This window comes from Myotis yumanensis, unplaced genomic scaffold (assembly GCF_028538775.1).
Source record: "Myotis yumanensis isolate MYYU_CA2020_CCGP unplaced genomic scaffold, mMyoYum1.0.hap1 SCAF_3, whole genome shotgun sequence".
Taxonomy (NCBI): Eukaryota; Metazoa; Chordata; class Mammalia; order Chiroptera; family Vespertilionidae; genus Myotis; species Myotis yumanensis.
This window is the reverse complement of record NW_027223754.1, coordinates 172,720,928-172,748,922: the sequence shown is the minus strand read 5'-3', so window position 1 is coordinate 172,748,922 and position 27,995 is coordinate 172,720,928. Positions and strand designations below refer to the sequence as shown.

General features: G+C 38.1%; 1 protein-coding gene across 3 annotated transcripts in view; it reads left to right on the top strand.

Annotated features, from left to right (window-relative positions):
* Window positions 1-27,995, top strand: part of LRRK2 (leucine rich repeat kinase 2) — a 128,971-nt gene that overhangs the window by 6,203 nt on the left and 94,773 nt on the right. For 2 of the 3 annotated variants that reach the window (XM_070410426.1, XM_070410424.1), the window contains exons 3-12: window positions 312-421; window positions 2,624-2,712; window positions 6,867-7,001; window positions 9,585-9,719; window positions 12,340-12,471; window positions 15,372-15,491; window positions 15,963-16,105; window positions 16,196-16,275; window positions 17,976-18,082; window positions 24,433-24,562. In XM_070410426.1, the coding sequence (XP_070266527.1) occupies window positions 312-421; window positions 2,624-2,712; window positions 6,867-7,001; window positions 9,585-9,719; window positions 12,340-12,471; window positions 15,372-15,491; window positions 15,963-16,105; window positions 16,196-16,275; window positions 17,976-18,082; window positions 24,433-24,562 (1,181 nt within the window). The remainder of the gene's footprint in view (window positions 1-311; window positions 422-2,623; window positions 2,713-6,866; window positions 7,002-9,584; window positions 9,720-12,339; window positions 12,472-15,371; window positions 15,492-15,962; window positions 16,106-16,195; window positions 16,276-17,975; window positions 18,083-24,432; window positions 24,563-27,995) is intronic. The other variant, XM_070410425.1, reaches the window with a different exon arrangement.

Below are 27,995 nucleotides of genomic sequence, written 5' to 3'. Positions count from 1 at the left end.
TACCCTTGAGAACTATTTTTTGTGTTTTACTCTTTTTAATATTTAGACAACAGGCATGTCCATTTCCTTTGTCATTCAGAAAGATGTAATATTTTTTGTGTGACCTTCTGGTATGATTTTTGGAACAAGATGTATTGTAAGTACATTGCTTGCTTTTCTTAGGAAGCATGTTAGATTATCATTTTGTTTAAACATAACTATTTAAAAGTAATCTAATCACCTGTCCTGGGAATGAAGATATTTACGTTTGACTGAAAATGTTCCATTAGCATGTTTTAAAAAGTGTGACTATTTGGCTTTCTTGCTTTCAGGTGGGTTGGTCACTTCTATGCAAATTAATAGAAATCTGTCCAGATATAATGCAAAGCTTAACGGGACCCCAGGACATTGGATGTGATTGGGAAGTCCTTGGTATTCACCAGTAAGTATGACAGATGTGTCAAAAACTGCATTAAGTATTTCTCTATACATATGACAACCCTTTTCTTGATACATTGTATTTGTAATCCAAGTCAATCTAGTAAAATTATTTAAAATACAAGGTTATTTATTTCTTGAATCAATGATTTACTTTTTTTGGGTTAATCTTCACCTGAGGATTTTTTCCCCATTGATTTTTTTTTTTTAAAGAGAGTGGAAGGGAGGGAGGGAGGGAAGGAGGGAGAGAGAGAGACATGGATGTGAGAGGGACACACTGATTGGTTGCCTCCCACACATGCCCCAACAGGGGCTGGGGATTGAACCTGCAACCCTGGTATGTGCCCTTGACTAGGAATCGAACCCGAGATCTTTCAGTGGGGCTTATGCTCTAACCACTGGGAAGCATTGGCCAGGGCATCAATGATTTACACTTATAGAGAGCTTTCAGCTCAGAAGTATATTATCTAATTGAATAAGAAAACTAATATTTGAGGTAAAATGTCAGGGGTTATTTTAATAAAATAAGCAATACAGTTGTACAATTGGTTAAGTTGTACATTTTTGATGACTACTTATGGATTCAAACCAAGAGACTTTTTTTTTACTTTTAAATTATAGAACTGATACAAACCACTAGTTTTTAAAAAGAGGGAAATGAAGTTAGTTGTTTGAACAGTAATTTAGAAGTTTAAGCTTTACTGTTTTTAAGAAGTACATTTATGTATGCTCATACATATATATTTAATGAGCTTAAACCACAGCTTTCAAAATGAAAAGAAGAAATTACCTTGCAGCACATCTGCAGCCTATCTTGATAGCTGTTTTACCAGCTATGTTATTGCAGTTTGCATCATAATTACTTTGTAGATGAAATCACTTATTTAGCCATAATTAGTTAAGAAAAAATGTTCCAAAGGAAAATCTGTTCCCAGGAAAATTCTTTTTGGATAACTTTTTTGTGACATTTAAAAACTATGTCCTGTCATTAACTTTTGTGTTCTTTGTTCTTAATGGGACTTTCCTTTAGCATAGAGAAGTGAATACATATTGTTCCCAATGGCATTTTGCTTGTGAAAAATGTAATATATGCAAAAGAAAATTTTACATCTTTGTGTTGTTTATTGGTATCAGCGATAGCTGCAAATTTAGAAAAATAAGAGCTATTTGTTCACTCATTCATCCAGTCACTCATTCATACATTTGATCATTCATTCATTTACCCTTCATTCATCAATTGTTTATTACACTCCTTTAGGAAGAAGAAGTGTGAAGAAGGTAGACATTGTTCTCTATAGTGGAGCATATTAGATTATTCCCAGCAAAAGATTATTGTAAAACATTTCTCCCTATATTCAAGGATTTTCCCCTTCAAAGGCTTACAGTATTGAAGAAGAAATCCCTTGGATGGTGAAGTTCTGAATAGAGGGAATGGTGTAGGGAGAGGTAGGGGTAGTGTGGATAGGAGGAGAATCCACAGTGTTGAAGTATGGGGTCACTCACTTCCTCACTTCACCAACTGGAGACCATGTAACAAGTTTCTTGGATCTAAATGAAGCTATGGATGCTACCTAACAATGGAAAGCCAAGCAACACTGGGTTGGAATAGACTAATGATTGCATATTTTAGAATTGATAACTCAGAGACTCAAATTTAATAAATACTAATTGAATATTACTGATATCCTAGGTTCACTTTCTATTGTAAAATATCAATTTCTTTTTCAAAAATAGAACTTTCAAATTATAGAACTAATATAAACCACTAGTTTTTTGAATATCAATAATTTATATATTCAAAGGATTCTTAATTTATATACACAAACTAACATCCTTATAACATCTCTCGATATTTTAAGATATCAATATGCATTACATGTATTTCATAAGTTTATATAATATAAAAATGGGCTTGATCTCTTGATGCATATAAATCTTCATATCTTAGATATAGAAAATCATTAACAATTAAATTTGAATATTTTGAGGAAGAAGTTAAAACTTTTATATTGAGACTCATAATGGTTCCCTGTTGAATTGTCATAAGCCTGGCTCAGGTTTATAGGAAGAAAAAAATACATGAACTTCAATATAGGGAATGAAATACAATGAGATGAATAAAATATAGGTGAATAAAAATAATAGCTAAAAAAAGCAAATACCTGGGCATTATATTTCACTGATCTCAATTTCTCTTTAATTACAGACTGATTATTAAAATGCTTACAGTTCATAATGCCAGTATAAACCTGTCAATGGTTGGACTGAAGGCCTTAGATCTCCTTCTAACTTCAGGTAATATATACACATATATTTTTAATGTTGCTTATTTAACAAATATTTTAAACCATTTGCTGTGTTTTAATGTTTTAAAGTATAATAACATAATATAACCTAGATATTGATGATCCCCAAATTCTTTGTTTCCATTTTTCTTTCCTTATCTCTTTTTCTCTAACCTTTTCTATCAAATCCCACATAATACCCTGGCTTTAAATATTACCTTATATAGAACTACACTCCAATTTATATATCTAGCCTCAGCTTGACTCCTAAAATCTGGTCCCACATCTCATATTCCCATTAGCTTGTGGTCCAAACAGATCCTTGTCATTATTATATCTTTCTTCATTATATCTTTAGTATATTTTATATAATACTAGAGGCCAGGTGCATGAAATTAGTGCACGGGGGAGGGGGTCCCCTCAGCCCAGCCTGCACCCTCTCCAATCCAGGACCCCTTGGGGGATGTCCGGCTGCTGGTTTAGGCTCAATCCCAGGGAATTGAGCCTCAATCCCAGGGAATCAGGTCTAAACCGGCAGTCGGACATCCCTCTCGCAATCCGGGACTGCTGGTTCCTAACTGCTCACCTGCCTGCCTGCCTGATCACCCCTAACTGCCCCCCCTGCCAGCCTGATTGCCCCTAACGCCCCCCCCCCCACCCCGCTGGCCTGGTCGCACCCAACTGCTCTCCCTTGCAGGCCTTGTCACCCCTGACTGCCCCCCCCGATGGCCTGGTAGCCCCAACTGCCCCCCCCTGATGGCCTGGTAGCCCCTAACTCCCCCTCCCATGCCAGCCTGGTCACACCTTACTGCCCCCCCCTGCTGGCCTGGTCGCTCCTTATTGCCCCCTCTGCCGACATGATCACCCCCAACTGCCCCCCTCTGCCAGCCTGGTTGCCCCTTACTGCCCCCCTGCCAGCCTGGTGGCCCCCAACTGTCCCCCTGCTGGCCTGGTCGCCCCTAACTGCCCTCCCTGCTGGCCTGGTCGCCCCCAGCTGCCCCCCTTCTGTCCTGGTCACCCCCAAACTGTCCCTCTGCCAGCCTGGTAGCCCCTAATTGCCCCCCCCCCACCCCTGCTAGCCTGGTTGCCCCACACAGCCTGCTGTTCAGTTGTTTGGTCATCCCTCACTAACCCCCTGCCAGCCTGGTCGCCCCACGCAGCCTGCTGTTTGGTTGTCCATCTGGTTGTTTCGGTTGTGACAGCCCCTGGATTTGTATATATTAAGATAATATCTATAATAATAAAAGCATAATATGCTAATTAGACCAGACGTCCTTCCGGACAACCTTCTGGATGAAGCCGAGGCTGCAAGGGAAGCCTGGGTCCTGGGTGCCTGCTGGTGGCCAGAGGGAAACCCAGGTCCCAGGTGCTGGAGGGAAGCCTGGGTCCCGGGTGTCAGAGGGAAGCCAGTACTGGCAGCCCAGGGAAGGAAGGCCTGCTCTTGCATGAATTTCGTGCATCAGGAATATAATATAATATAATATAATATAATATAATATAATATAATTAATATATTATATATTTTTAGAATATGACATAATAGTAATATTTAAAAAATATATAGCATTACTTCTTAGAGTGCTTGATAGATGCCACGCTTCACTTGTAAAATACTTCACTTGGCTTTAAAAACATATTCCTCAAAACATCTCTTGAGATAGGTGCTTTATCTCAGTTTTCTAGGAAAGGAACACTTACGCACAGAGAGGTTGCCTCATCCCTTAAGTAACAGAATTAGGGTCTGGTTCCACATGTCAGGTTCTTTCCCTGAGGAAACTTCTGTCCGGATCAGAACACAAAGATTCTTCATATTTTGAAATAGTTGTGCTCATTGCTGCGATGGATGCCTGCTCTGATAGAAGGTTCTCAGAAGAAAAGCTGTGTATAGGAAAGTGAGTCAGGAAGGGTAGGGAGGCATTTCCTTCTGAGTGGTGGGGGGTACTTTAGGTCAGGAGAGCAGCATGGGCCGAGTTGAGAGGTCTATGAGGATAGCACCATAGGGGCTGGTCCCATGGGTCGGACTCCCTTAGTCATGAGGACCCAAAAGGAGAGGGAAAGGAACAAAGAAGTAAAGATCAGAGTACAAGGGAAGAGGGAGAGGAAAGGCCAGAATGTACTCACCACTTCATCACAACCTTTTATTAAAATGTATAATGGAACCTTCTAACGAATCTCAGCCATGATTTATTTTAAACTCATCCTTGGGAGCTTTTTTTTCTTTTTGAGGGGAGAGGGGTCATTCTCTATTTGGCAGTGGACAGGAAGCTGCTGAGGGTTTATGTATTTAAAAAATCTACCAACACTGGACTATATAGCAGTGTGTGCAGCCATGTGTTTTGAAAAGACTACTCAATTTAATTTCTTCCACATAACTTTCATAATTTTGCCCTGTAAGGCAAGTTTTTAATGTGTTTTAAAGTTTATCCCAGATACTTATTGAAGGCTAATTTATGAATCATTTTTATTGTTTGGCTTATTAGTTAGTTGATTTAATAGTTACTGGGTACTTCCTTTGTGCTGGAGAACTGCAAGAGAGATAAGGCAGGATTCCTACAACATAGAAATATTGGACAGCTCAGCACCACTGTCCTGTATTACATTTTGAAATGAAGGAAATGTTGAATATCTATACTCTGCGATATCATGGCCATATGTGGTAGCTGTTGAACATCTAGAATGTGAGAAACTGAATTTTAATTTTATTTAATTTTAATTAATTTAGAGTTGAAAAGCTAGACGTGCTTCGTGGGTACCGAACGGACAGCACAGGCAGAGGCATCAAGGGTATTTAAATAAATAATTTCAATTTATTAAGAAAAGTACTACAACATGGATATGAAGAAAACCAGCATAGGAATACAGAGAAGAGAGCAGCTGAACTCATTTGTAGAAGTTAAGACCATGGACAGGAACAAGTTTAATCCAGCTCTGCCTCTTATTAGTTGTTGGACCTTGGGCAAAGTCACTCGGCTGATTTACCTCTCAAGTTTCTTCAGTTTTCTTATCTCTCAAATGGGGATTGCCCCTACCTTGTGGGGCTGTAGTGGATTTACACATGGTAGCAGAAAGTGCTTCAACCCGTATCCAACATGCTATGTCCTATACAGGGTTTGCTACTACTGCCACCGCTTTCATTCCAGGACTACTGCTTTCATTGACAGAATAGGTATTGTTGGTGTTATTTCTTGAATTATGGTAGGAGCATGTTGGTGGTGGGAAAGGGCAAGGAACTAGTGCAAGTGCAGAGGGATATCAAAGAAAATGTTTAGTGATCAGTAAGGAGTTTAGCATGTTTCAAATCAGCAATGCATGGAGAGACATGGGGCTTATGAAATAAAGCAGCCAGCAGCCAGTTTGTGAAGAGTCTTGTTTGTCAGACTGAAGGGTATGATAAGGCCTTCGACAGTTTCAGCAAGAGGTTTACTGAATACCTTCCCTTTGATAAGGTAAGATAATTATTTAAAGGGCCACTATGCATGACATCATTGAATTATTAATTCCTGGTTCTGTAGGTTTATAGTTGAAGCTCTATATGTCTATTTCTATTTCTGTTTCAAAACATCGCATGACATAAGAAGAAGTACCAGAGGATGTTAAGATCTTATTCAATAGAAAGTATTAGAAATATCATTCAAGGAATAAATTAAGTAGAAATTTGGGTCAGGCCCAGCAATTAAGCAATTGTGTTTGCATTCCAGGTGAGAGATGATGAGGTCCTGAACACAATAGGCATGGAGGGGCCTAGATCATAAGGAATTTTCAAGATATTTAGCAGATAGATTCAAAGGACTTGGTAATGAGTTGATTGTTTGGTTGGGCAGAGAGTATGAAGAGAATGTGAAGAGGGAAGATGACCCGGTGGTTTCTCTCTTGGGTAACTATTGGGTGATGGTATCATTGATGAAGATAGGGAACAGGAGTAGCCTATGTTTGGGATATTCAAATAGTGTTGTCTAAGAGGCAGATAGAAATATGTTTCAGGAATTGAAGGCAAGATGTCTTGGCTACAGGTATATAGAACTTGATAGGTCTAACATCTGGGGCAATTTCGTGGTTTATCAAAAATAAAAAGCCCACAAACCATTTGTAGTCCTCATGTTAAAATTAACACATTAAATGTTAAAGCAGCTGTTTACTTGGGACATATTGTTCTCTTCATTATAGGTAAAATCACTTTGCTGATATTGGATGAAGAAAGCGATATTTTCTTATTAATTTTTGATGCCATGAAAAAGTTTTCAGCGAATGACGAGGTCCAGAAACTTGGATGCAAAGCTTTACATGTGCTGTTTGAGAGAGGTATTTTAATATGTCAAATTCTTTATTTTTATATTTATATAAGAGATTTACATAAGAAAAAGAGGTTTATAATGGGAAAAGTAGAACATATTTATGATACCAAGAAGGTAGGTACTATTTATTAAGACGTAGGCATTGTCAGTCTTGGATAAGTAATGGTGTTCATTCAGAAATATTGCTTGCTTTTGTGGAATGAATTTTATTCATGGGCTATAAATTACGTAATCATAGTACACTTTCTTCCACTGCTTAACAAGACATAAGGTTCACTTTGCAAACCAAATGTGTAGGTGTTAAGAAAGAAAAAATAAAACTGAAGACAAGCATAGGTTAAATTTGGGTTTATGATGTTGAGTCATCACCGGAGATTTTAGAAATTGGTAACAGCTCTGCATTACAGACTCAGGAGGTTTACAAAGTGCCCCTTAGGAAAAAGCCCAATATGTTTTTTTATCAGATGGCACTGAGATTGATAACAGAAATTATCATGTAATTTTAGAGTTGTTCGGATCCTTTCATGCTTTCACTGGCCGGATGGGGAAATGGATCAGGTGAAATGCGCAACCTGCCTGAGGGCACACAGCTAGCTGCCACCATTGCAGTTCAATTTACCACTATATTTTGAGAGCAGCTTTTGCATCATTATGAGAGCTGACTGTGCTGGGGGTTTAGGATGAGAATAATTTATGTGGGCCCTGTGTCCTTATCAGTTTACCACTCTAGTGTCTGGCAGCTCCAGGAATAGGATAGATCACCTTATACTGTTGAATTCCATCTTATTCCGGAAGGACTTTAAACAGCGTATAGATATTTATACACACTAGAGAAAAAAATGATGAGGAAATGGGTGAAGGGAAAATGATAAGAAAATGATAGGTTAAATTTACTACCTACCTCAGGTCCTGTGCATTTGCAAAGTATTGGACCAGAAATTTGGCTCTTTGCTTCCTATCTTGCAAAGAAAAGAGGTAAACATCATTGGTTATAAATTTACTTGAGATAAAAGGAAACCTATTTATGAGGACAGGCAATGGGTCTCATGAGAGACCTGAGAAATCATCCCAAAGGTTTCCTTGGATGAGATGATAAAGTACACACAATATGCAAGGAATACAAAATGTATTTCAGTGAAAGACACTCTGTCAAGAGTCAGAGCAGCATGGGCCTGCTAGATGATCATGCTTGGGGAGAAGAATTTGCTGTGAGTAACGAATGGAAGAACTGCATGTCTTTTGGGCTATCTTCTATGAATGTTTTATCTTGCAGCGAGGCTCTTGCTAAGAATTGGGCAAAGTACCGTTTGAGGTTTTATTGTCTTACAGGGCCTCCAATCTTCTGTGTTAGGGGCATATTCTTCCTCAGGGAAGAAGGGCTAATATCACACTCACCAGCATGTGGGACCCATCCATGACATATGGAGAAGCACCAGGGAATGTCAAGATCTTATTCAGTAGAAAGTTCGACAGTGCTGACAGTATTATGGTTGCCAATGTAGAGTAGGAAAATTGCTAAATTTTCCGAGGAGTATCTCCAGGACTTAGTGGCACCTGGAAAGTTACTTTTCAAAATTTGAAAGTATGCTGTGGAAGCTGCTCCACAAAATGAAAGGTTCATGATACTTATTAGAAGAACCCAATTTCACATTATATTATATGGGCTATTGGTAAAAAGCTGAAAAACAAGAAGTAATACTGATCATGAAGAGTGCTGCATTTTCTAACATTTTTGCCAGTGCTTTGCTCAGTCTGGATAAATCAGATTTTTGTACATGTGTTTGAAGTTCCCATCCAATAAAACAACTCTAAATGGAACTCATTGGCTTGATCAAGAGACTTTTATTATGAAAATTAATGATAATTTTTTATCGCTGATGAAATCAAGACCATTAAGACAGAGTGTTTGAAAGTCTAATTACTTGTCATTTGCTGACATTTATTCCTCTTGAACTGATAGATTTAGCTGAACTGTCCTTCAACAGTTACAGTTAACCCCTCTCTTTTCAGTATTGTGGTATATTTACTTCCCATAGGTTATCTTTATTAGTCATTGGTCAGGATTCTCCCAAATACCCCAAATGGAACTGTAAATAATTTTGTTTTTCTGAGAACCGATGACTAACACTCTTACATTTCAAATTGTGGAGAAACTAATATAGGTCAAAACAAAACTATTTTAATTTCAATAGTTCTTTCTCCACTATAAAATTTTAGGAAGGGCCCTGGCCGGTTTGGCTTAATGGATAGAGTGTTGGCCTGCGAGCTGGGGGGTCCCAGGTTCAATTCCGGTCAAGGGCACATGCCCGGGTTGTGGGCTCAATCCCCAGTCGGGGACTTGCAGGAGGCAGCCGGTCCATGATTCTCTCTCATCATGGATGTTTCTATCTCTTTCTCTATTCCTTCCTCTCTGAAATCAATGAAAATATATTTAAAAAAATTTAGGAAGGGCTTTTTGCTGATATATATAAACATATCTCTATTGTATTTATTGTGTCTCACACAACTATCATGAATATTATATTTTTGAGTAATTAAAAATTTTATGTCATCTTTAAGCTTTTTCAGTATTTTACCTTTCATTTTTTAGTTTCAGAGGAGCAACTGACTGAATTTGTCGAGAATAAAGATTATATGATATTGCTAACTGCATTAAAAAACTTTAAAGATGAGGAGGAAATTGTGCTTTACGTACTGCGCTGTTTACATTCCCTAGCAAGTCCTTGTAAGTAGCCTATATACATGATTTCTTTTTTTGTGTGTGAACAATTACAATATATTTTTTCCTGAGTGTGTTTTAAAAATGTTTTTATTATTTAGAAACTTGTGGATGCTGAACCCATTCATTTATTTATTCACTTAATTGTTTTTTATTTATTGATGCTGTACTGGAGCTGGCTCTGGGCTTGGTGTGGGGAAAACGGTTAATAGAAAATATAAACATATTTATTGCCTTTTTGGAGCCCATAGTACTATGGGAGATACAGATAAGTACATAGGTGACTGCGATGTATTATAAGGCAAGAGTTGGCCAAAGTACCTCGGATTAGGAGAACAAACAGTGCATGAGGCATGATCTCTCAACAAAGACGTGAATGATGAGAAGAGCTTTTTTGTGTGTAGGGAGGTGGAAGTGTAGGCAAAGTGGCCCACAGCGGGGGCATGATAAGTATAAAGATGCCAGAGCAAGAGAGAGCACAGTGCATTTAAGAAGATAAAAGTAGCTCAGTAAACTGTGTTTCAGAGTGTGTATGTGTGTGCATGCATGTGTGTGCATGCGTGTGTGCATGTGTGTGCATGTGTGTGTGTGTGTGTATGCACATGCACAGCCCCAAGTGTGTGTTCGGGTGTCATTTAATGGAGGTGGTGGCAGGGCTTGATAAGAGTCAGTGGATGAGAATAGAGACATAGCAAGATCTTAAAGGACCCAAACAGCCACAGGAAGGAGTTTAAACTTTGTTGTGATCTTGTTTAGCATTTTTTGATGTTTTGAAATCACAAAAAAGTACAGATAAAAAATTAATCTGCTGTGGATGCTACCAGTGATTGTCAATGGGTTCAGATAATGCTTCAGATTCTGTTACTTTTATAAGTGCGTGAGCATTTTGTATTTCAGGTATTACCTGGGAGGGTTTATCCAGGACATACATATGCATTTATCTAGTAATACTTTCATCTTCATATGAGATTAAATGGGTTAAATGATGTGAAAAATGCAGACTAGTCCCTGTTATGTAATGTGTTATAAAAACATTGACCATATTATTACCTAATTTGTATTTCACATATATGGTATTTTACATAAATATGCACGCATGGTTTCAGACATGGAAATCTGCAGGTGTGAGACTTCAGTAAAAATCCAGGTCCCTTGTGAAAGAAAGCCCTTTCTTTGTGATGGTTTTAAAATCCATCATTTTTTTATCCCTAGGAAATTAACCACTTGGAAGTAGATGGGGCTGAGCAATAATAGATAATAGACATACTTTGAGATTTCTCTGAGTCACCACTGTCAACAAACTGAATATATTCTTAATTTTACTTTTCCTTGGCTATATTTATACATTTATTTATTTACCAGAGGCCCGATGCACAAAATTCATACAAGAGTAGACCTTCCTTCCCCTGGCTGCTGGCATTGACTTCCCTCTGGCACCCAGAACCTGGGCTTCCCTCGCAGTCCCACCTTCGTCCGGAAGGACATCCGGTCTAATTAGCATATTATGCTTTTATTATTATAGATTTGGGGCTGGCTGCTTTTGAAATTCAGTGTTTCCCACCCACATCTGTCATAACCCCAGGAAAAATGTGTTGATTCATAATGTAAAGGTCAAAGAAAGTAGCAAATTTAAACAGTCAGTGTTTTGAACACTGATGGTACTTGGAAGACATTTACCATTGAGTCATAGAGAAAATCATGTCTGCTATTCTGAGTAAATGCAGAAAATTGTTTTAAGAGGCCGTTTTTCTTTCATTTTAACATGTTTTTCCATATTTAATATTTTTAGTACAACTTAAACATAAAAATATATTTTTTAGGAAAATGGTTAGTTTGGCTATGCTAAAAAAATAAAAATACTTTGGAAACATCTTTTTTGCTTATTTGTTTTAATAATAGTCAACATTTCATTCAGCCATGTAGTTTTCTCCATACAGGTTCTGCTCGCACACTCCCTCTCTCTGTTAATTCACTGCCTTTCCCAGTGGATTCTTTCCTTCCTTTCTGGTCACCAGTGTTTGGCCCTTAGTCATATAGTTTAGTATGCTGCCTCTCCTCCCCGTCCCCCACCCTTTTCATCATCTATCTGCGGCCTTCAGAAAGCTTGATTTTGTTGCCTCACACACTGGCTGTTCTGCTGCCCTTCTGGAATGGACAGAAAATTGCTCGTAGCTGACTTTAGCTGTTTAATTATGGAATGGAATCTTCATTTTTCTTTTGTTGATTTGAGGAAAAGGAACAATTAAAAGCCTTTATCTGATATACTAGTGCCTCATTAGGGAATAGGCCCTAAATTCACTTATTGGAAAATTTATGGCCAAGGCATTATATTTTTATACTTATATAAAAACACTCTCAATTTTCCCTTTATCTTGTTTAAGTTTTTAAGCCAAGAAACAGGAGTAAAGCAACTTTCCTTTAATGCTAGAGATGAATCCTAAATCCTATTATATTTGCAATGAACAGCATAGTATTTTTATAGCTATTTGACAAAACATGGTATTTAAATTTGGAAATGTAGCCATTATGCTGCCATAGATTTACAGTCTATGTAAGAAGTCTTTATATGTGTATTTACGAGGGAAAATTCTTACCTTAATGATGATTAGGATTTCTCTAAATTTAGGCAACAATGTTGAAGTCCTCATGAGTGGCAACGTCAGGTGTTACAACATTGTGGTAGAAGCCATGAAAGCATTCCCTGTCAATGAAAAAATTCAAGAAGTGAGTTGCTGCTTGCTCCATAGACTTACATTAGGTGAGTTATAATTCTTGGTTCATTTATTATCACAGTCTTTATGATGTAAGTCTATATAGCATATGTATGTTTTATGTTGATGGAAAAGTAACATACTGACATACATTAGATGGAAATACTGTAAAATTGTAAACTGTCCTGTCATGCTTAGGAGGAATTTTAAAAGGAGTGGCAAAAAATAGATGTGGGTAATGTAAGAGAAGTCTTATTGTTAGTGCGATATTTAAAGTATCATTATGCAAATAGTTCACGTATAAAGAATAAGAATAATATGCAGAAAATGTGAAGCACAAGGCAAAAGGACTCTCCAGTCAACTTGGATGTTAGTACATTGCCAGGTTGATAAAAGCTACTCTGGGCTATTTCTTTCTCTGCTTTCTCTACAGAGGTTAACACTATCCATAATTTTGTGTTGAAATATTTTTTGGTTTTCTTTAATCATTAATCCATAGCTATCATGTGTTTTGTATCTGAGAATTCCAATATAAGTTCTTGGGAGTTTAACCTTAGTGCTTCTGTGCTGCCAGTCTGTCACAGTCTTGTTTTCCTGTATGCTTGTGAGCATCTCTGACTGAGCTTAATCTCTGCAAATACTGAAGATCTAAGTTACAGATCCTCAGGACTTGCAGGAGTTAGGGCACAGGACTGATCTAGGAGCACTTCAGAATCGTTTTAAGGTTCCAGCTGGTTGTGGGGGACTCTGGTCGAGCTACCCTACCTTGGAGAGAGTCCGGGGCTAGTCCGTTGATCCGAGTGACCCATACTTTCCTACAAGGCTACCCTGGCTAGTCCATTTCCCTTCACCTCATAGTCCTTGTTTCAACTCCCTGTTGAACCTCCCTGCCCCACTCCCCCCAACCCATCTTCCAGGATCATTTAAAGGATCAATAAAACTACAATATTATATATAAGAAATGACTTTGGAAACTGTGAAATCAAAGTTCAAATATTAAGACATGCTGCCACATCACCATACCTACAGATGAGGACCCAGTTCAGCAAGTCTGTGTGTGCCACCCAAGATCATGTAGTGAATACGTGGTGAAATCAGGCTGCGAGCTGGGATTTCTGCATCCCCTAAGCAAAAGCATTTCTTCTAAGATGTAGTAGCCATTTACTAGTTTATCGTTTTTTATCAGGTGAGATTTTTTATTTATTATGTTTCATGAAGGTCATAATCTTCATGAAGATCTTGCTACGTGATATTTGAGAGCATTTTAATGTAATTCCACTGTTCATTTCTTAAAATAGACAATTGAGTACCATACTAACATACAATCCTCTATTTCATGTTCTGCAATTTACCACAGTCAAGTTACAGCTTGCTCCACTTATATTACAAATCTGAGTTCACCTTAATCCCTGGTAATGAATCAGAGGAAGTGGTTTCATTGTTGGGCGTAGGGCAATGGTACTTGCTTACCAAATAGGTCTGTCATGGCACATGAAGGGTGCTCAGCATTATGCTATTGAAATTAAATGAATCAGAAAAAATAGCAAATCACTAAGCTTTGTGTTGTTCTGTAACTTTTTGAAAATAAAAAGCCATCACATTTATCTTCAGATAAGGATGCATTTTTCTCTCATTGATTTCTCAACAGGTTTAGTATGTGTTTCATTTAAAAACTAGAGAATTTATTGTCTCTGTTATTGTTTCAAAAGAAACTGGATAAAACTTTCTCTTCATAATTAAAATAAAAAATCAAAGTCAAGATATAAATACTTAGCATTTTGTCAAAGTATGTAATCTAATTAGGGATTTAATGCATTAAAAGCCTTGTACAATTTACTATGTATTTTTATAGAAATTATCTGAAAATAAGACGGTGCCAGTCTTACTGGTACTTGCCCAGTCACAGAGCTGGCAGTGGCATGGGAATAATAGTAGGGAGAAGAACCAAGTTTAGGTAAAGGGATAAAAGTAGAAGAGAATCTTTTTAAAATGACTCCAAGACCAGAGATCACGAAGGGCTGGGAGCATGTCTGCATAGTGGGTGCACCTGGAAGAACATATGAGGGTATTGATAATGAAGAGCTATGCCTAGTAAAACTACCTTTTGATTTTGAAAGCGCTGATTGCTCTTTAGTGTGTTTTAGGTGTTTTATTATATAGGATCTTTTCCAATTCTGGCTTTGTTTCTCAGGGATCATTTAATTACGCTTATGGCTAAATAGGAGTGCCATTCTTACTTCTAGAAGGAAACCTGGCAACGGTTAGTGAATTACAAACAAGCTGAATGGAAAGAGGCACATCTTTGGGGAATATCATTTATTTTTTCCTCTTCAGGATTTAGATTTTTTTGAATGATGTGTTGATTCTTGGAAGAATGAGTGTAAAAAGGTGTGGGACTTCTTCTGGGTTGGGTTAAAGTTGTTGAAATATTTGCTTGGTTTTCTTCTAGGATTTCCACAGACAAGATCAAGTAATAATAAGTGTGCCAATGGATTTTCTTAGCAGTATTCCTTTAAGCGAAAGGAGGATGTTTCAGCAAAAGCATTTAATGACAAGGGAGGGCCTTAACCCCTCATCTTTCAGAAGACAGGAAAATTAAACTATTATGTACAATGAATATTGTAGAGCCATGTATAACAGACACCTCATTGTTTTCATATAATGATGGCGTGAGAGGGAGTCAAAGAACGAAAAGTTAATATCACCCAACCATATTATTCTGCCCAGTCAGTTCCATTGCCTACGTAAGGTTATTGAATGACTGCATGAAATACATTTTTAAAACTTAATGCCATCATATTAAGCTATTTTAATTAAGGTAAATGTATGTTTTAATGTCATTAAACTATTCGCTACTTAAATTTACTGATTTAAATACTGTTATATAATTAAAGTTAATTTAAGTTCCATGACTGAGAATACATCTAATATTTCACTTAACTTTCAGGTAATTTTTTTAATATCCTGGTATTAAACGAGGTGCACGTGTTTGTGGTGGAAGCTGTGCAGCGGTATTCAGAGAATGCAACGCTGCAAATCGCAGGGCTCAGCTGTTTAGCGCTCCTCAGTAAGTAACTTTACTAAAAAGGCAATTCTTACAGGTACATTTGATCCTGACTATTCACATTATAACAAGATAACATCATAACAAGAAAGTCATATGTAGAGAAGGACCCATTAAGTGCCCTTTCTGTCCTAACATAATTCATTTTCCAGTAGAGGATACTTTCAAGGGGATTAACATTTCCTAAGTTCATACACCAGTACACCTTTGATTTGACTTTGTTATGGGGCAGCTAATCTTCATTAAACTTTCTCCAGTCCATTAGTTTTGTTTGATTTCCTCTTCCTCATTCGGCCAATTAGCTAGATGGGATAGCAGTGTCATGAGGTGTGTGATATATTATTAAAAAGTCCTTTATAATTAACCAAAGCCGCTACTAATGAATACCTCACTATGTTTGTTTTGTTTCAAAATATGGACTTAGAGCTGGTTGTTCAAACTGTAAGTAAGACATATATTTATGTTCTTTTCAAGCGGAGACCATTTTTTTAAATCAAGATTTAGAGGAAAAGAATGAAAATGAGGAGAATGAAGATGATGAGGAAGAAGAGAAATTGTTTTGGCTAGAAGCCTGTTACAAAGCCCTCACTTGGCATAGAAAGAACAAGCATGTGCAGGTTGGACTCCATAAATATTATAGTTATTCAAAATTGTTTGTTCAATGATTTATGTTTTGACAAGTTTTTTTTTCCCCTCCCCTAATCCAGGAGGCTGCCTGCTGGGCCCTAAACAATCTCCTTATGTACCAGAACAGTTTGCACGAGAAGATTGGAGATGAAGATGGCCAGTCAGTTGTTTTGATTTTATGTGTTTTAGTTATATTTCTAATCAATGCATATAAAATACCATAACTGCAGATTTAATTGTTAGATTTTTGATATAGGCACCTATGTTTTAAGTCCCTTCACAAAATAGTAGTGGATATATAATATTGTGATCCCATTGCCTTCAGGAATTAGTAAAAGGTTGTGTGTTTGAGTTATTACTGTGACATTTGGAGTCAAGAGTCATTCAGTAAACTATGAATCATCAAGAAAGAACCTTATAATTTTCGGACTGTTCATTTAAAAATGCCATTTTAGCCTGACTGGCGTGGCTCAGGGGTTGAGCATCCAGGAGTTCCTTGTTAGATTCCTTGTAAGAGCGCGTGCCCAAGTTGCAGGCTCGATCCCCAGTAGGGGGCGTGCAGGAGGCAGCCGATCAATGATTCTCTCTCAATATTGATGTTTCTATCTCTCTCTCCCTCTCCCTTCTTTTCTGAGATCAACAAAAATATATATTTTAAATAATGCCATTTTAAATAGTCTCAGGTGATAGAAATCGCAGTCACTTGTGGCCTTTTCTGTTGCAGTGACTAGCCAGCAGGTTGTCACTATCAGGAGTTAAATGTGTTTAGAAGCCTCCTGTAGTGATTCCCTACTTGAGGTTGCAGTGTTGACCTGCCTTCTCCTGGGAGCATTATTTGTAGCTGATACCTCTTGAGGAGGCTTTCTATGGGAATGCTATTCAAGCCTTGTAAGATGGGCCTTCTTTCCAAAGATATAAACTGTAAACAGGAGATCTGTGTATATCGGATTTGTATCAGGGCCACACCCATGTCTTGTGGCAGCTGCTTACATTTGTGCTGTTTGCTCTCAGTATTTAAATGACTTATCTTGGAAACTTAAATAGTAATATCCATTCCTTATAGCCCGTTTGCATAGTGACCCACTGCCAATTAGAATAAAATTAATAACACACTTGCTATTTAATTACACATCTCTATTTTGAAAGGAAATGGTAATCCCGATTCACCTTGAGCAATCTTTTCAAGAGGTTTGGGTAAGGTAGATTCATGTTGCAGTTATAAATTTCACTTCATAGCACACTGATTTGTCAATAGCCATAGGAATCTTTAAAATAAATACATTGTTAAAAGAAAACGTCTGTGCTCTGCATTTCAAAAACTCACAATTTTTTGTTTTTCCTTTCTTGCTTCCATTATATCCTTTTCTCATTTTATCCTTTTTATTATGTGTGTGTGTGTATATATATATATATATATATATAAACATCAATGATGAGAGAGAATCATTGATTAGCTGCCTCGTGCATGCCCCCTACTGGAGATCAAGCACGCCACCCAGGCATATGCCCTGACCGGAATCGAACCTTGACCTCCTGGTTCATAGTTCGACGCTCAACCACTGAGCCACGCCAGCCAGGCTATCTTTCTCTTTTAAATCTAACCACTTCTTCATAGATTTGCTAAGTCTTTTCCCCCCTCTACTGCTTATCAACTTCGAAGACAAATACTAATTTATTAGCATTTAATGGATTTAAATCTAACTTTTAAATACATATAAAACTGTTTACCCATAATTCACTCTTGTAAGTGGAAGTGATATAAAATATGTAGATGCCCTTGTATTTTGTTAGAGAGAGTAGAGAAGTGGATATTTGGGATCATGATTGGAAAGATTAACATTGTGGTTGAATTTGTGCAAGATTCCCAGCTCATCGGGAAGTGATGCTCTCCATGCTGATGCATTCTTCGTCAAAAGAAGTCTTTCAGGCATCTGCGAACGCTTTGTGCACTCTCCTAGAACAAAATGGTAAGGGGTACACCATCGTTTTTAATGAAAAGAAACACATTTTGTGTTTTTTACATTATAAAAGCAACACATTGTTAAAAATTTCGTATGTATATATCTGATATAGATAGTAAGTATATACATGCATCATGTATATTATACATCTCTCTCTATATACATATCTGATATATAGGTAAAAAATGAAGAAAGTAAATACTTTGATGTGTTTCTTCTGGACTTCTCTGTATGTACTCACACATGATATAGACAAAATATTTCATTTTTTTTTGCAGAAATGGGATCATATACTCTTATACAGACAAAGTGTACATTTTTTTGTGTGTTGATAAATATAAATCCTTACATTTTCATTTTTTAATGCCTGGATAGTTTTCCAATGTATGCCTATATTCTATTTTACGAACCAGTTTCTTTTTAAAAATATCTTTAATGTTGAGGTTATTACAGATGTCCCTCTTTCTTCCCCCCATAGCTCCCCTTAACCCGGTTTCTGCCCTACCCCGCCCCAGGCCTTCCCCACTCTATTGTCTGTGTTCATAGGTAATGCATATATTCATATAAGATCTTTGTTTAATCTCTTCCCACCCCCCTCCCTTTCCTTTGAGAATCATCAGTCTGTTCCATTTCCATGCCAATGATTCTATTTTATTCACCAGTTTATTCTGTTTATTAGATTTCTTATTTGTTTGATTTTTAGATTCAATTGTTGATACATATGTATTTGTTGCCATTTTGTTGTTGATATTTTTTATCTTCACCTTTTTCTTCTTCCTTTTCTTAAAGAATACTCGTCAATATTTCATATAATACTGGTTTGGTGGTGATGAACTCTTTTAGCTTTTTCTTGTTTGTGAAGCTCTTTATCTGACTTTCAATTCTAAATGATGGCTTTGCTAAGTCCTTGTTATTCATCACTTTGAATATTTCTTGCCATTCCCTTCTGGCCTGCATAGTTTCTGTTGAGAAAACAGCTGACAGTTCAATGGGCAGTCCCTGTAGGTAACTAACTGCTTTTCTCTTGCTGCTTTTAAGATTCTCACTTTGTCTTTAGCCCTTGGGATTTTAATTATAATGTGGCTTGGTGTGGTCCTCTTGTTTGGGGTTCTCTGTGCTTCCTGGACTTGTAAGTCTATTTCTTTCATCAGGTAGGGGAAGTTTTCTGTCATTATTTCTTCAAATAGGTTTTTAATATCTTGCTCTCTCTCTTCTTCTGGCACCACCATAATGTGAATGTTGGTATGCTTGAAGTTGTCCCAGAGGCTCCTTACACTATCTTCATATTTTTGGATTATTTTTTCTTTTTGCTCTTCTAGTTGGGTGTTTTTTGCTTCCTCATATTTCAAATCATTGATCTGATTCTTGGGATCCACTAGTCTACTATTGAATCCCTGTATATTATTCTTTATTTAAGTTCGTGTATGCTTAATTTTTGACTGGTCTTTTTCTATTTTTTCTTTTGGCATTCTCACTAAGATCTTTGAAAGTCTCACTAAGTCCCTTGGAGGTTTCTAGAAGATTGTTGAGTAACCTTATAACCTTGGTTTTGAACTCTATATCCAGTAGTTTCCATTTCTTTTATTTGTGACATATTTCTTTGTCTCTGCATTTTGGCTGCTTCCCTGTGTTTGTTTCTATGTATTGGATAGAGCTGCTAAGTCTCCTTAAGTTGACAGAGTGGCGTTATGTGGTAGGCCCCAGTGGCTCAGCCTCCCCGATCACCTGAGGTGGACACTCTAGGTCAGTGGTCGGCAAACTGCGGCTCAGCAAACCACGGCTCGAGAGCCACATGTGCTCTTCCACAAAATACTGGCTCTTCCACAAAATACCGACTTCTGCGCATGGGCCACGAAGTTTCAATTGCACTGTAGTGTGTGCCCGCACGTGGTATTTTGTGGAAGAGCCACACTCAAGGGGCCAAAGAGCCGCATGTTGCTTGCAAGCTGCAGTTTGCTGACCATGGCTCTAGGTCAAGCATGTCAAACTCGCAGCCCGCTGGCCATGAGTTTGACATGCTTGCTCTATGTGCACCCCTTTGTGTGCTGTGTGCACAGTCTTGTTGTAGTTGAGCCTTAATTGCTGTTGGTGTCACTGGGAGGAATTGACCTCCAGGCCAATTGGCTGTGGGGACCATCTATGACTACAGTGGAAGAGCTGCTGTGCAGGAGACACCCTTATGAAGCAGGACATGCTTCAATGGGGCTGTGGTGTTCACTGAGTCTGCCCCTTGAGTGTGTTGCACATGGATGTGTAGAGTTATAATCTGGTATGGTCTGACACTGACCACTGGGTACACTGGCTCTTGGGTCTCCAGGGAAGTGTAAAGTCAACCACTGCCTGTGGCCACCCAACAGGAGCTACAGAGAGATCTGCAAATTCCTCCTCTTTTTATTGGGTTTGAAAGTGCCCAGATGAGGCCCAGCAGTGAAGCAAGGCAGGCTGGTTCTGGTGCCAGCCTTGGGCCTTTTATTGATAGGTTTGGGGTTCCCTGACCCAGCTGCAGCTTGTTTGAGAGATTTTGCCTGAGCAAGGACAGGCCATTCATATGCAAAACAGCTGCATAAGGCTTAGGTGGGGTTGAAAATTGGATGAGTCGGGGTCTTAGGGAATCACTAGAATGGAGTAAACAGAAATGGTTGCCAGTCAGCACTGTGACCTGGAAGGTCCCAGCATAGGAACAATGACTTCTGTGAGCACCTCTGTCTGGGAGAAAGCTGCCCCTAAGTTCCTGCCTCCTGCCATACAGTCCAGTTTCTTCTTGTATATGTCTGGGTCTCCCAGCCTTGTCCAGCACTGGAGCTCAGAGGAAGCAGGACCTTGTAAGTTCAGATTGTTGTGCCAGCATTTTAAGAGGAGCAGCTGAGTCTCCAGTAGCCTCTGTGTCACTCAGCCCCAATCTGCACTGGTAGTTACGGGGACTTCTTTTCCCAGTTCTTGGACCCTGGGCTGGGCGTCTGGTATAGGGCTGGGACCCCTTGCTCCTCTGGGCGGCCTCTGCAGAGACGATCTCCCTTCTGATTAAAAAAGCAGCACATGTGGGTGCCGGACCAGCCTGTTCCATGCCTCTGCACCTCGTACCAGTCTCAGTGTGCTTTCTTCTTTACTTCGTTTTTTGTAGGACTTCCATTCAGCCAGCTTTCCGGTGGTTCTGTATTTTAGTTGTAATTTGGATGTGGTTGTGGGAGGCGGCGAGTACAGGCGTTTGCCTACACTGCCATCTTGGTTCTCTGTCGAACCAGTTTATTGTTGATGGACTTTCAGCTTGTGTCTGGTGGGATTTTTTGTGGGGACCTATAATAAACACTAAATTGTCAGTCTTTTTCATTTTGCTTTTATACACTGTACCTGTTATTTTCTTAGGAAATCTTTTTAGGAATGCAATGGGTAAAGAGATATTTGTCATTTTAAAATTTGGTAAAATTGTCCATTATAAATTTTTTTTGGAAAATAGCCTTTCGCATATGAAATCTTACAGCTTATATTATTAAGAAGAGAAAAAAATGGCTGTTATAGCTTTGGAAAGGCTCTTCAGGTTTAAAAATGAGATTCAGCCCATTTAGGTTTCAGCTCTCATGAACAGGAAATACTGCCCGAAAATCTTGGGAGAGAACTTACTATAAAGGCATTGGGGGTTGACAGCTCTTGCAGGATATTTTTGGAGAAAGAAAAAGAGAGAAAAATACTGAAAACCTGAGACAGGGACCAGTGTACTAGAGAACCTGTGTTTAGTGAAAGGAATCAAGAAACTACCTCTTGCATGTTTTCTTATGCTGTTATGGAAGTGAAATCCAGAGGAAAAATCGTTTGTTCTTCCTTTTCTTCCTTTCTCACTCCACCTATCTGATGGCACTTGAATAAAAGGCTTGGGATGGCAGGAGTCCTTGCAGGCAGACAAGGCGTGTCTGTGGGGATAATAACGGAGCAGGAGTGGTAAGAAAGGGCATTGCTCTTCTCGAATCCCAGCTTGTTCCGCACGGAGCCTGGATAGGGATCTCGCTCCTGAAAGTAAGGGCCACACTGGGCTGTCATTGTGTGGACTGCCATGCACGAACAACATTGCGTCGGTGCTGTAATTCTTTACCTAGAAATCGCCGTCATTGATATGTCAACAAAACAGTCATGACCTGTGAGATTTGGCCTGCTCCTTTATTAGGGTGTCAGGAGATCAGTTCCATTTGAAGTCGACCTTGATATTTTTGTTCAGAACCAGTTTCCTGCTCTTTCTGGTTCCTTACTTCTTTGCTCTTGGCCACCTGCCAGGTAAACGGCCCACAGATCCCTTTGAATCATCCTTGGAGTTCTGCCTTAGGAGAACATTAAGGCATTGAGCAGCTCGCTCACCAGCCTTCGTGGGCAACTTCCCCTTGAAATACACTTGAGAACATTGAATGTGCAGGGCTGGCTGTGGTTTTCTAGAAATGTGACTGGGTTGGCAGCCAGTCCATTAGACTCTGCCATTGTGGTCTTAAGGCAAAGAATCAAACGTAGTGACATATGTTTTCATTTTTAATTAATTAATTAATTAATTAATTATTGAGGTCCTGTTATGTACCACCCCATGCCTTAGGCACTTGCGATAAAACAATGTAATAGAAATCTCAGGCTCATGGAGCTTAAACTCTAGTGGGGAAGAGAGGTAATAAGACTAAATAAAAATATCTGATATGCCCGGTAGCTAAGAAAAAAAAATAAAACAGTTTTTTGGAGGAAATGTGTTAGGGGTCAGAGGAGATGAAATTGAGACTGGGCAGCCATGAAAGAAGGTGACTATTGAAGTAAAGCCCTGAAGGGAGTTGCCTCTTGCTAATGGTCTTTTAAAGCAGATAATTTATCACTAAAATGGAATGAAGTCAAGATTATTATGTAGATAGTTGGTAAATGAGATAAAATGTACAAAGTGTTCTGTAAACTGTAAAGTGACTCTATGATGAAATTTCTTCTCTAGGTCTAGTGTTTCATGAAATTTCTGTTCTCAATTTTCAAGTCTCAAATTGAGTTAGTGTCCAAGATAGTGGTTCTTAAAGTGTGGTCTCTGGACTAGGAACATTGCCAGGGAACTTGTTAAAAAATGTAAATTCTAGACCCCTATATGGACCTACTGAATCATGAATTCTGGAGTTGGGACCCAGTCAATCTATGTTTTAACAAACTCACAGGTGATTCTGAGGCACCCTTAACATGTGCAAACTGCTTGTCTAGAATAACTTCTATATTTTAAAGTGTCTCCTTGGTTAGATTTTAACCACTTTAGGAGGGGTTATTAAAACTTCTGAGGTAACCAAGTGAAAGAACCAAGGTCTTACCACATTTTAATGTGTGATATTTTAGATGTCTTTGAAAGGTATGAGTTTTTCAGGCTTTGGCAGTAATTTAGAATGTGTATATCACTTCCACTTACTTCTGAGTTTTGTCCTCTTTTTTTCCTTTCCCAATTTGAGATTGATAACTCATTTTTTAAAAAGCACATAAGTTAAAATGTTGTAAGTTTCATTTTCTACTGCTTTCAAAGTATTGAATTATACTGTATAATGATGGAATTAATATTTTTAGAGAGGTTTCAAGACAATTTATCTTTATATGGAGACTTTAAGACATTGGATTTGTATTTAGTGAAGAAAGTTTATTGGAAGAGGAAAATTATTCTGTAATCATTATTGTTGGGATATGGTTATTTACATGTAATGTAAAATTAGCTGTAAAGCATATCTATGTGTTTCTTAAGTCTTATGAAAATAAGCAATTATTATGGTCTATATCAGGGCTTTCCATTACTTCGCCTATGAAGGCACACATAGATATGAAAATGTACAGTCCACTAGGGCAAATGGAGAAGGTAGCTCAAGGCGGCCCAGTCTGGTTCCAGTCTCTGGCCCCACCTTATGGTCCCTCAAGGGCAGAGAGAGGATGGTCAGTATCTCCACACACCTGTAACTTTTCCCACATCACTAGTGTCTAGTATACCTAGTGAGTCTTAGCTCTCTATAAATACAGTTATTTCATGAAATTATTTTAAATATTCAAATGAAACTTAACTTTCAATCTTACTTTGGAAGGCAATATTTTAAAACATTCTGCAAAAACACTCTTTTCACATGGCCGAGGGTATGGTGATTACATTGGTAGCCATCTACTTGGTGAATAAAACTTTTAAAATTAAAACCTCCACAAATGGTTCATAAATGAAAAACCATTGGAAATAGGATATATTATAATGAAGCAAATATTAAGGATTGTAAAGTTGTCAATGGAATATAAATTACATATAGACTTGTATATATACTTTCCTCTGATTTTGGACTCTTTAGTAGTCTATGTGTATTCATTTCTACAAGTAACATTTAAAAATCTTGTAGTTAATTTCAGAAAAATCCTGTTGTCAAAAGGAATCTACCTAAACGTGCTGGAGTTTATGAAGAGGCATGTACACTCCCCTGAAGTGGCTGAAAGTGGCTGCAAAATGCTGAATCATCTTTTTGAAGGAAGGTAATATAGATTCATAAACTTATGCAGAATATGTAATATTGGACCAGGTAGAATATAAATATTTCAAACATATTTCTAAGAATGAAAAGAAAAATAAGGCATTTGATAATTGAAACATTGTGTAATATAATATCATATCAAGATATCACAGACTTATCTGAATATTGAAAGGGATGGTAGAGATTGTAGAAATATGTTGAAGTTTTGCATCTGTGCTTCATGCTTGGTGCTGACTACGTTTTTCAAAGTAGCAATTATACAGCACATAACCTTAAATAGTTTTTCAAATTATTGTGTATGAAAGGTATAAAAGTTCAGATCAGGATATGGCTTCTAATTGTTGATTTTTCACAACTAACTTTTATGGTTGTCCCTTCATTTAAATTACCTTTGTCTTCTCTTCCTGTTTATTCCTTAGCTGGGAAACTTTTATTCACAGCTAGTCCTAGTCCAGAGATGTCAAGACTACCGGCTGGTTAGAGGCATAGCAGAGACCAGATCTGGGGGTGGGTGACGGGGCTACAGGATATGCTCAGGGCCTTTTTACATTTATGCCAAAGAATGTGAGGTAACTTTGTCATAGTCTGAGTAAATTTCAAACAAAAATAGGCTGTATAGAACGCTGTCATGCATAATAGGAAAACTGCATGGCACAGATGTTGCAGTAAAAACTGATTTCGTGTCCTGGTTTTCCTACTAATCTGAGCCAACTGTTTTGCCTCTAAATTTCAGGTGCCTCATTAGTAAAGAGGTATAACAATAACCCCATCAGTTGTACTTTTAGAGTGTAAGAATTAAATGAATTAATTTAAAGAAAGGGATTAGGATAATTCCTGGTGGAATAAGCACTCAATAAATCATAATTATTATTAATGCTAATTCATAATAATTAATTAATTAGCGAGTCTTAGCTCTATATAAATAGTTATTTCATGAAATTATTTTAAATATTTTTAAAATATTTAAATATGAATATATGGAATGCATACAGCATGAGGAATTGTATGTAGCATATCTATAGATGTAAAAGGAATAGGATTACATTGTTTTCTTCATCAGCCCAGCTAATCTATTTGTGTTTATATATGTCATATCTTTGAGTTGAATTTCTCTTATTTAAAAGTTGCTCTTCAATATTTAAATGAAGTTTATCATAGATAGTGATTTTTATGGTCCTGCAAGTGTGTGAATCTTTATAAACACAGTGGAGTTAACCTACAGTTTAAGATTTTGTAGATTCTGGGCAGTTTGTGTTTCTGGCTATTTGCTCACATATAATATGCATGCAGTTCCAGTCCTGGAGATTCAGAGTTAACTGACAACACACCTGTGCTGAAAATTCAGTGTGTAGTTGGGGAGACTGATATGTCAACAGATAATCACATACTTGTGATAATGCAATGGCAGTGATGTGTAAGAGGCATAGTGGTAAGAACCCAGCTGGGATTGCCAAATGAGGGAGGGTACAAAGAGGGGATGTGTTTAAACTGGAACTTTAAGGTGGAAAAGAGGGACTGTATTTCAATGACCATAGAACCATGCAAAGTGAGGACATGGTTCTTTTTTTTTTTTTTTTTAAATGTTTTATTGATTTCTTACAGAGAGGAAGGGAGAGGGACAGAGAGCCAGAAACATTAATGAGAGAGAAACATCGATCAGCTGCCTCCTGCACACCCCCCACTGGGGATGCGCCCGCAGCCAAGGTACATGCCCTTGACCGGAATCGAACCCGGGACCCTTGAGTCCACAGGCCGACGCTCTATCCACTGAGCCAAACCGGTCAGGGCGAGGACATGGTTCTTATTGAATACTACTTGGCCATAAAAAAGAATGAAATTTTACCATCTGCACCACCATGGATAGACATAGAGCAGTGACGGCGAACCTTTTGAGCTCGGCGTGTCAGCATTTTGAAAAACCCTAACTTAACTCTGATGCCATGTCACGTATAGAAATTTTTTGATATTTGCAACCATAGTAAAACAAAGACTTATATTTTTGATATTTATTTTATATATTTAAATGCCATTTAACAAAGAAAAATCAACCAAAAAAATGAGTTCGCGTGTCACCTCTGACACACGTGTCATAGGTTCGCCATCACTGACATAGAGGGTATGATGCTGAGTGAAATAAGACAGACAGAGAAAGACAGATACCATATGATTTCACTTATATGTTAAATCTAAGGAACAAGACAAACAAACAATCAAAACACAAACAGACTCCCAGGTACAGAGAACAGATTGATGGTTGCCAGAGGGGAGGGGCGTTGGGGGATGGGGGCACAAAGGTGAAGTGATGAAGAAGTACAAATTGGTAGTTACAAACTAGTTATGGGGTGTAAGGTTCAGCATAGGGAATATAATCAATAATATTGTAATAACTATGTATGGGGCCAGGTGGGTATTTGAAATATCGAGGGGACCACTTTAATTTGTAAAGTTTATGATATTAATATAAAATAATATTAAATAGAAACTGTAGCCGAAACCGGTTTGGCTCAGTGGATAGAGTGTTGGCCTGTGGACTGAAGGGTCCCAGGTTCAATTCAGGCCAAGGGCATGTACCTTGGTTGCGGGCACATCCCCAGTGGGAGATGTGCAGGAGGCAGCTGATCGATGTTTCTCTCTCATTGATGTTTCTAACTCTCTATCACTCTCCCTTCCTCTCTGTAAAAAATCAATAAAATATATTTTAAAAAAAAAGAAACTGTAATTGAAAATCTATAATAATAAAAAGGTAATGTGCTAATTAGACCGGACATCTTCCGGACGTCCTTCCTGACGAAGCCGGGGCCAGAGGGAAGCCAGCCCAGGTCCCTGGTGCGGGAGGGAAGCCGGTGTCAGTAGCCGGGGGAAGGAAGGCCTACTCTTGCACAAATTTTCATGCATCGGGCCTCTAGTAAAAAATAAAATTAAGAAAGAATAGTTAAAATGCCTTAAAGAAATCAAGACTTTAATGCAAATAAAACTAATTAGAAAACAATATAAGGAGTCTGGTGCTGTTTTTCTAGAAGAGGCGTGCAGTATGATGTAAAGAGCCCTTACCTTGAGGGTCAGGTGAGTTCACCTTCCAGCCCTGGCTCTGTCACCTTCTAGTGATAGGACCTTAATATTTAACCTCTATCAGCTTAAGTTCTTCATCTGGAAAATGGGGATAATAACTTCTACTTTTCAGGGTTGTTGCCAGTAACCCATGTGGCGCTCATATGGGAGTTGTTAGTATTTGAAAGGGAATAAAAGAATGCCCAGGTGACTATGAATTCAACTTCTTGAGGTTAAAGTTTAATGAAAGAATAATTAAAATTATGTATGCTCATATCACTGAATTCAAATGCATTTTCAGATAGCCTTTTCTGATAGAATGTATTGGTTCTGTTTCCATGCACTTGTTTCAAATTGGTGCTTGTACAAGGAAATCAGTTTGTATT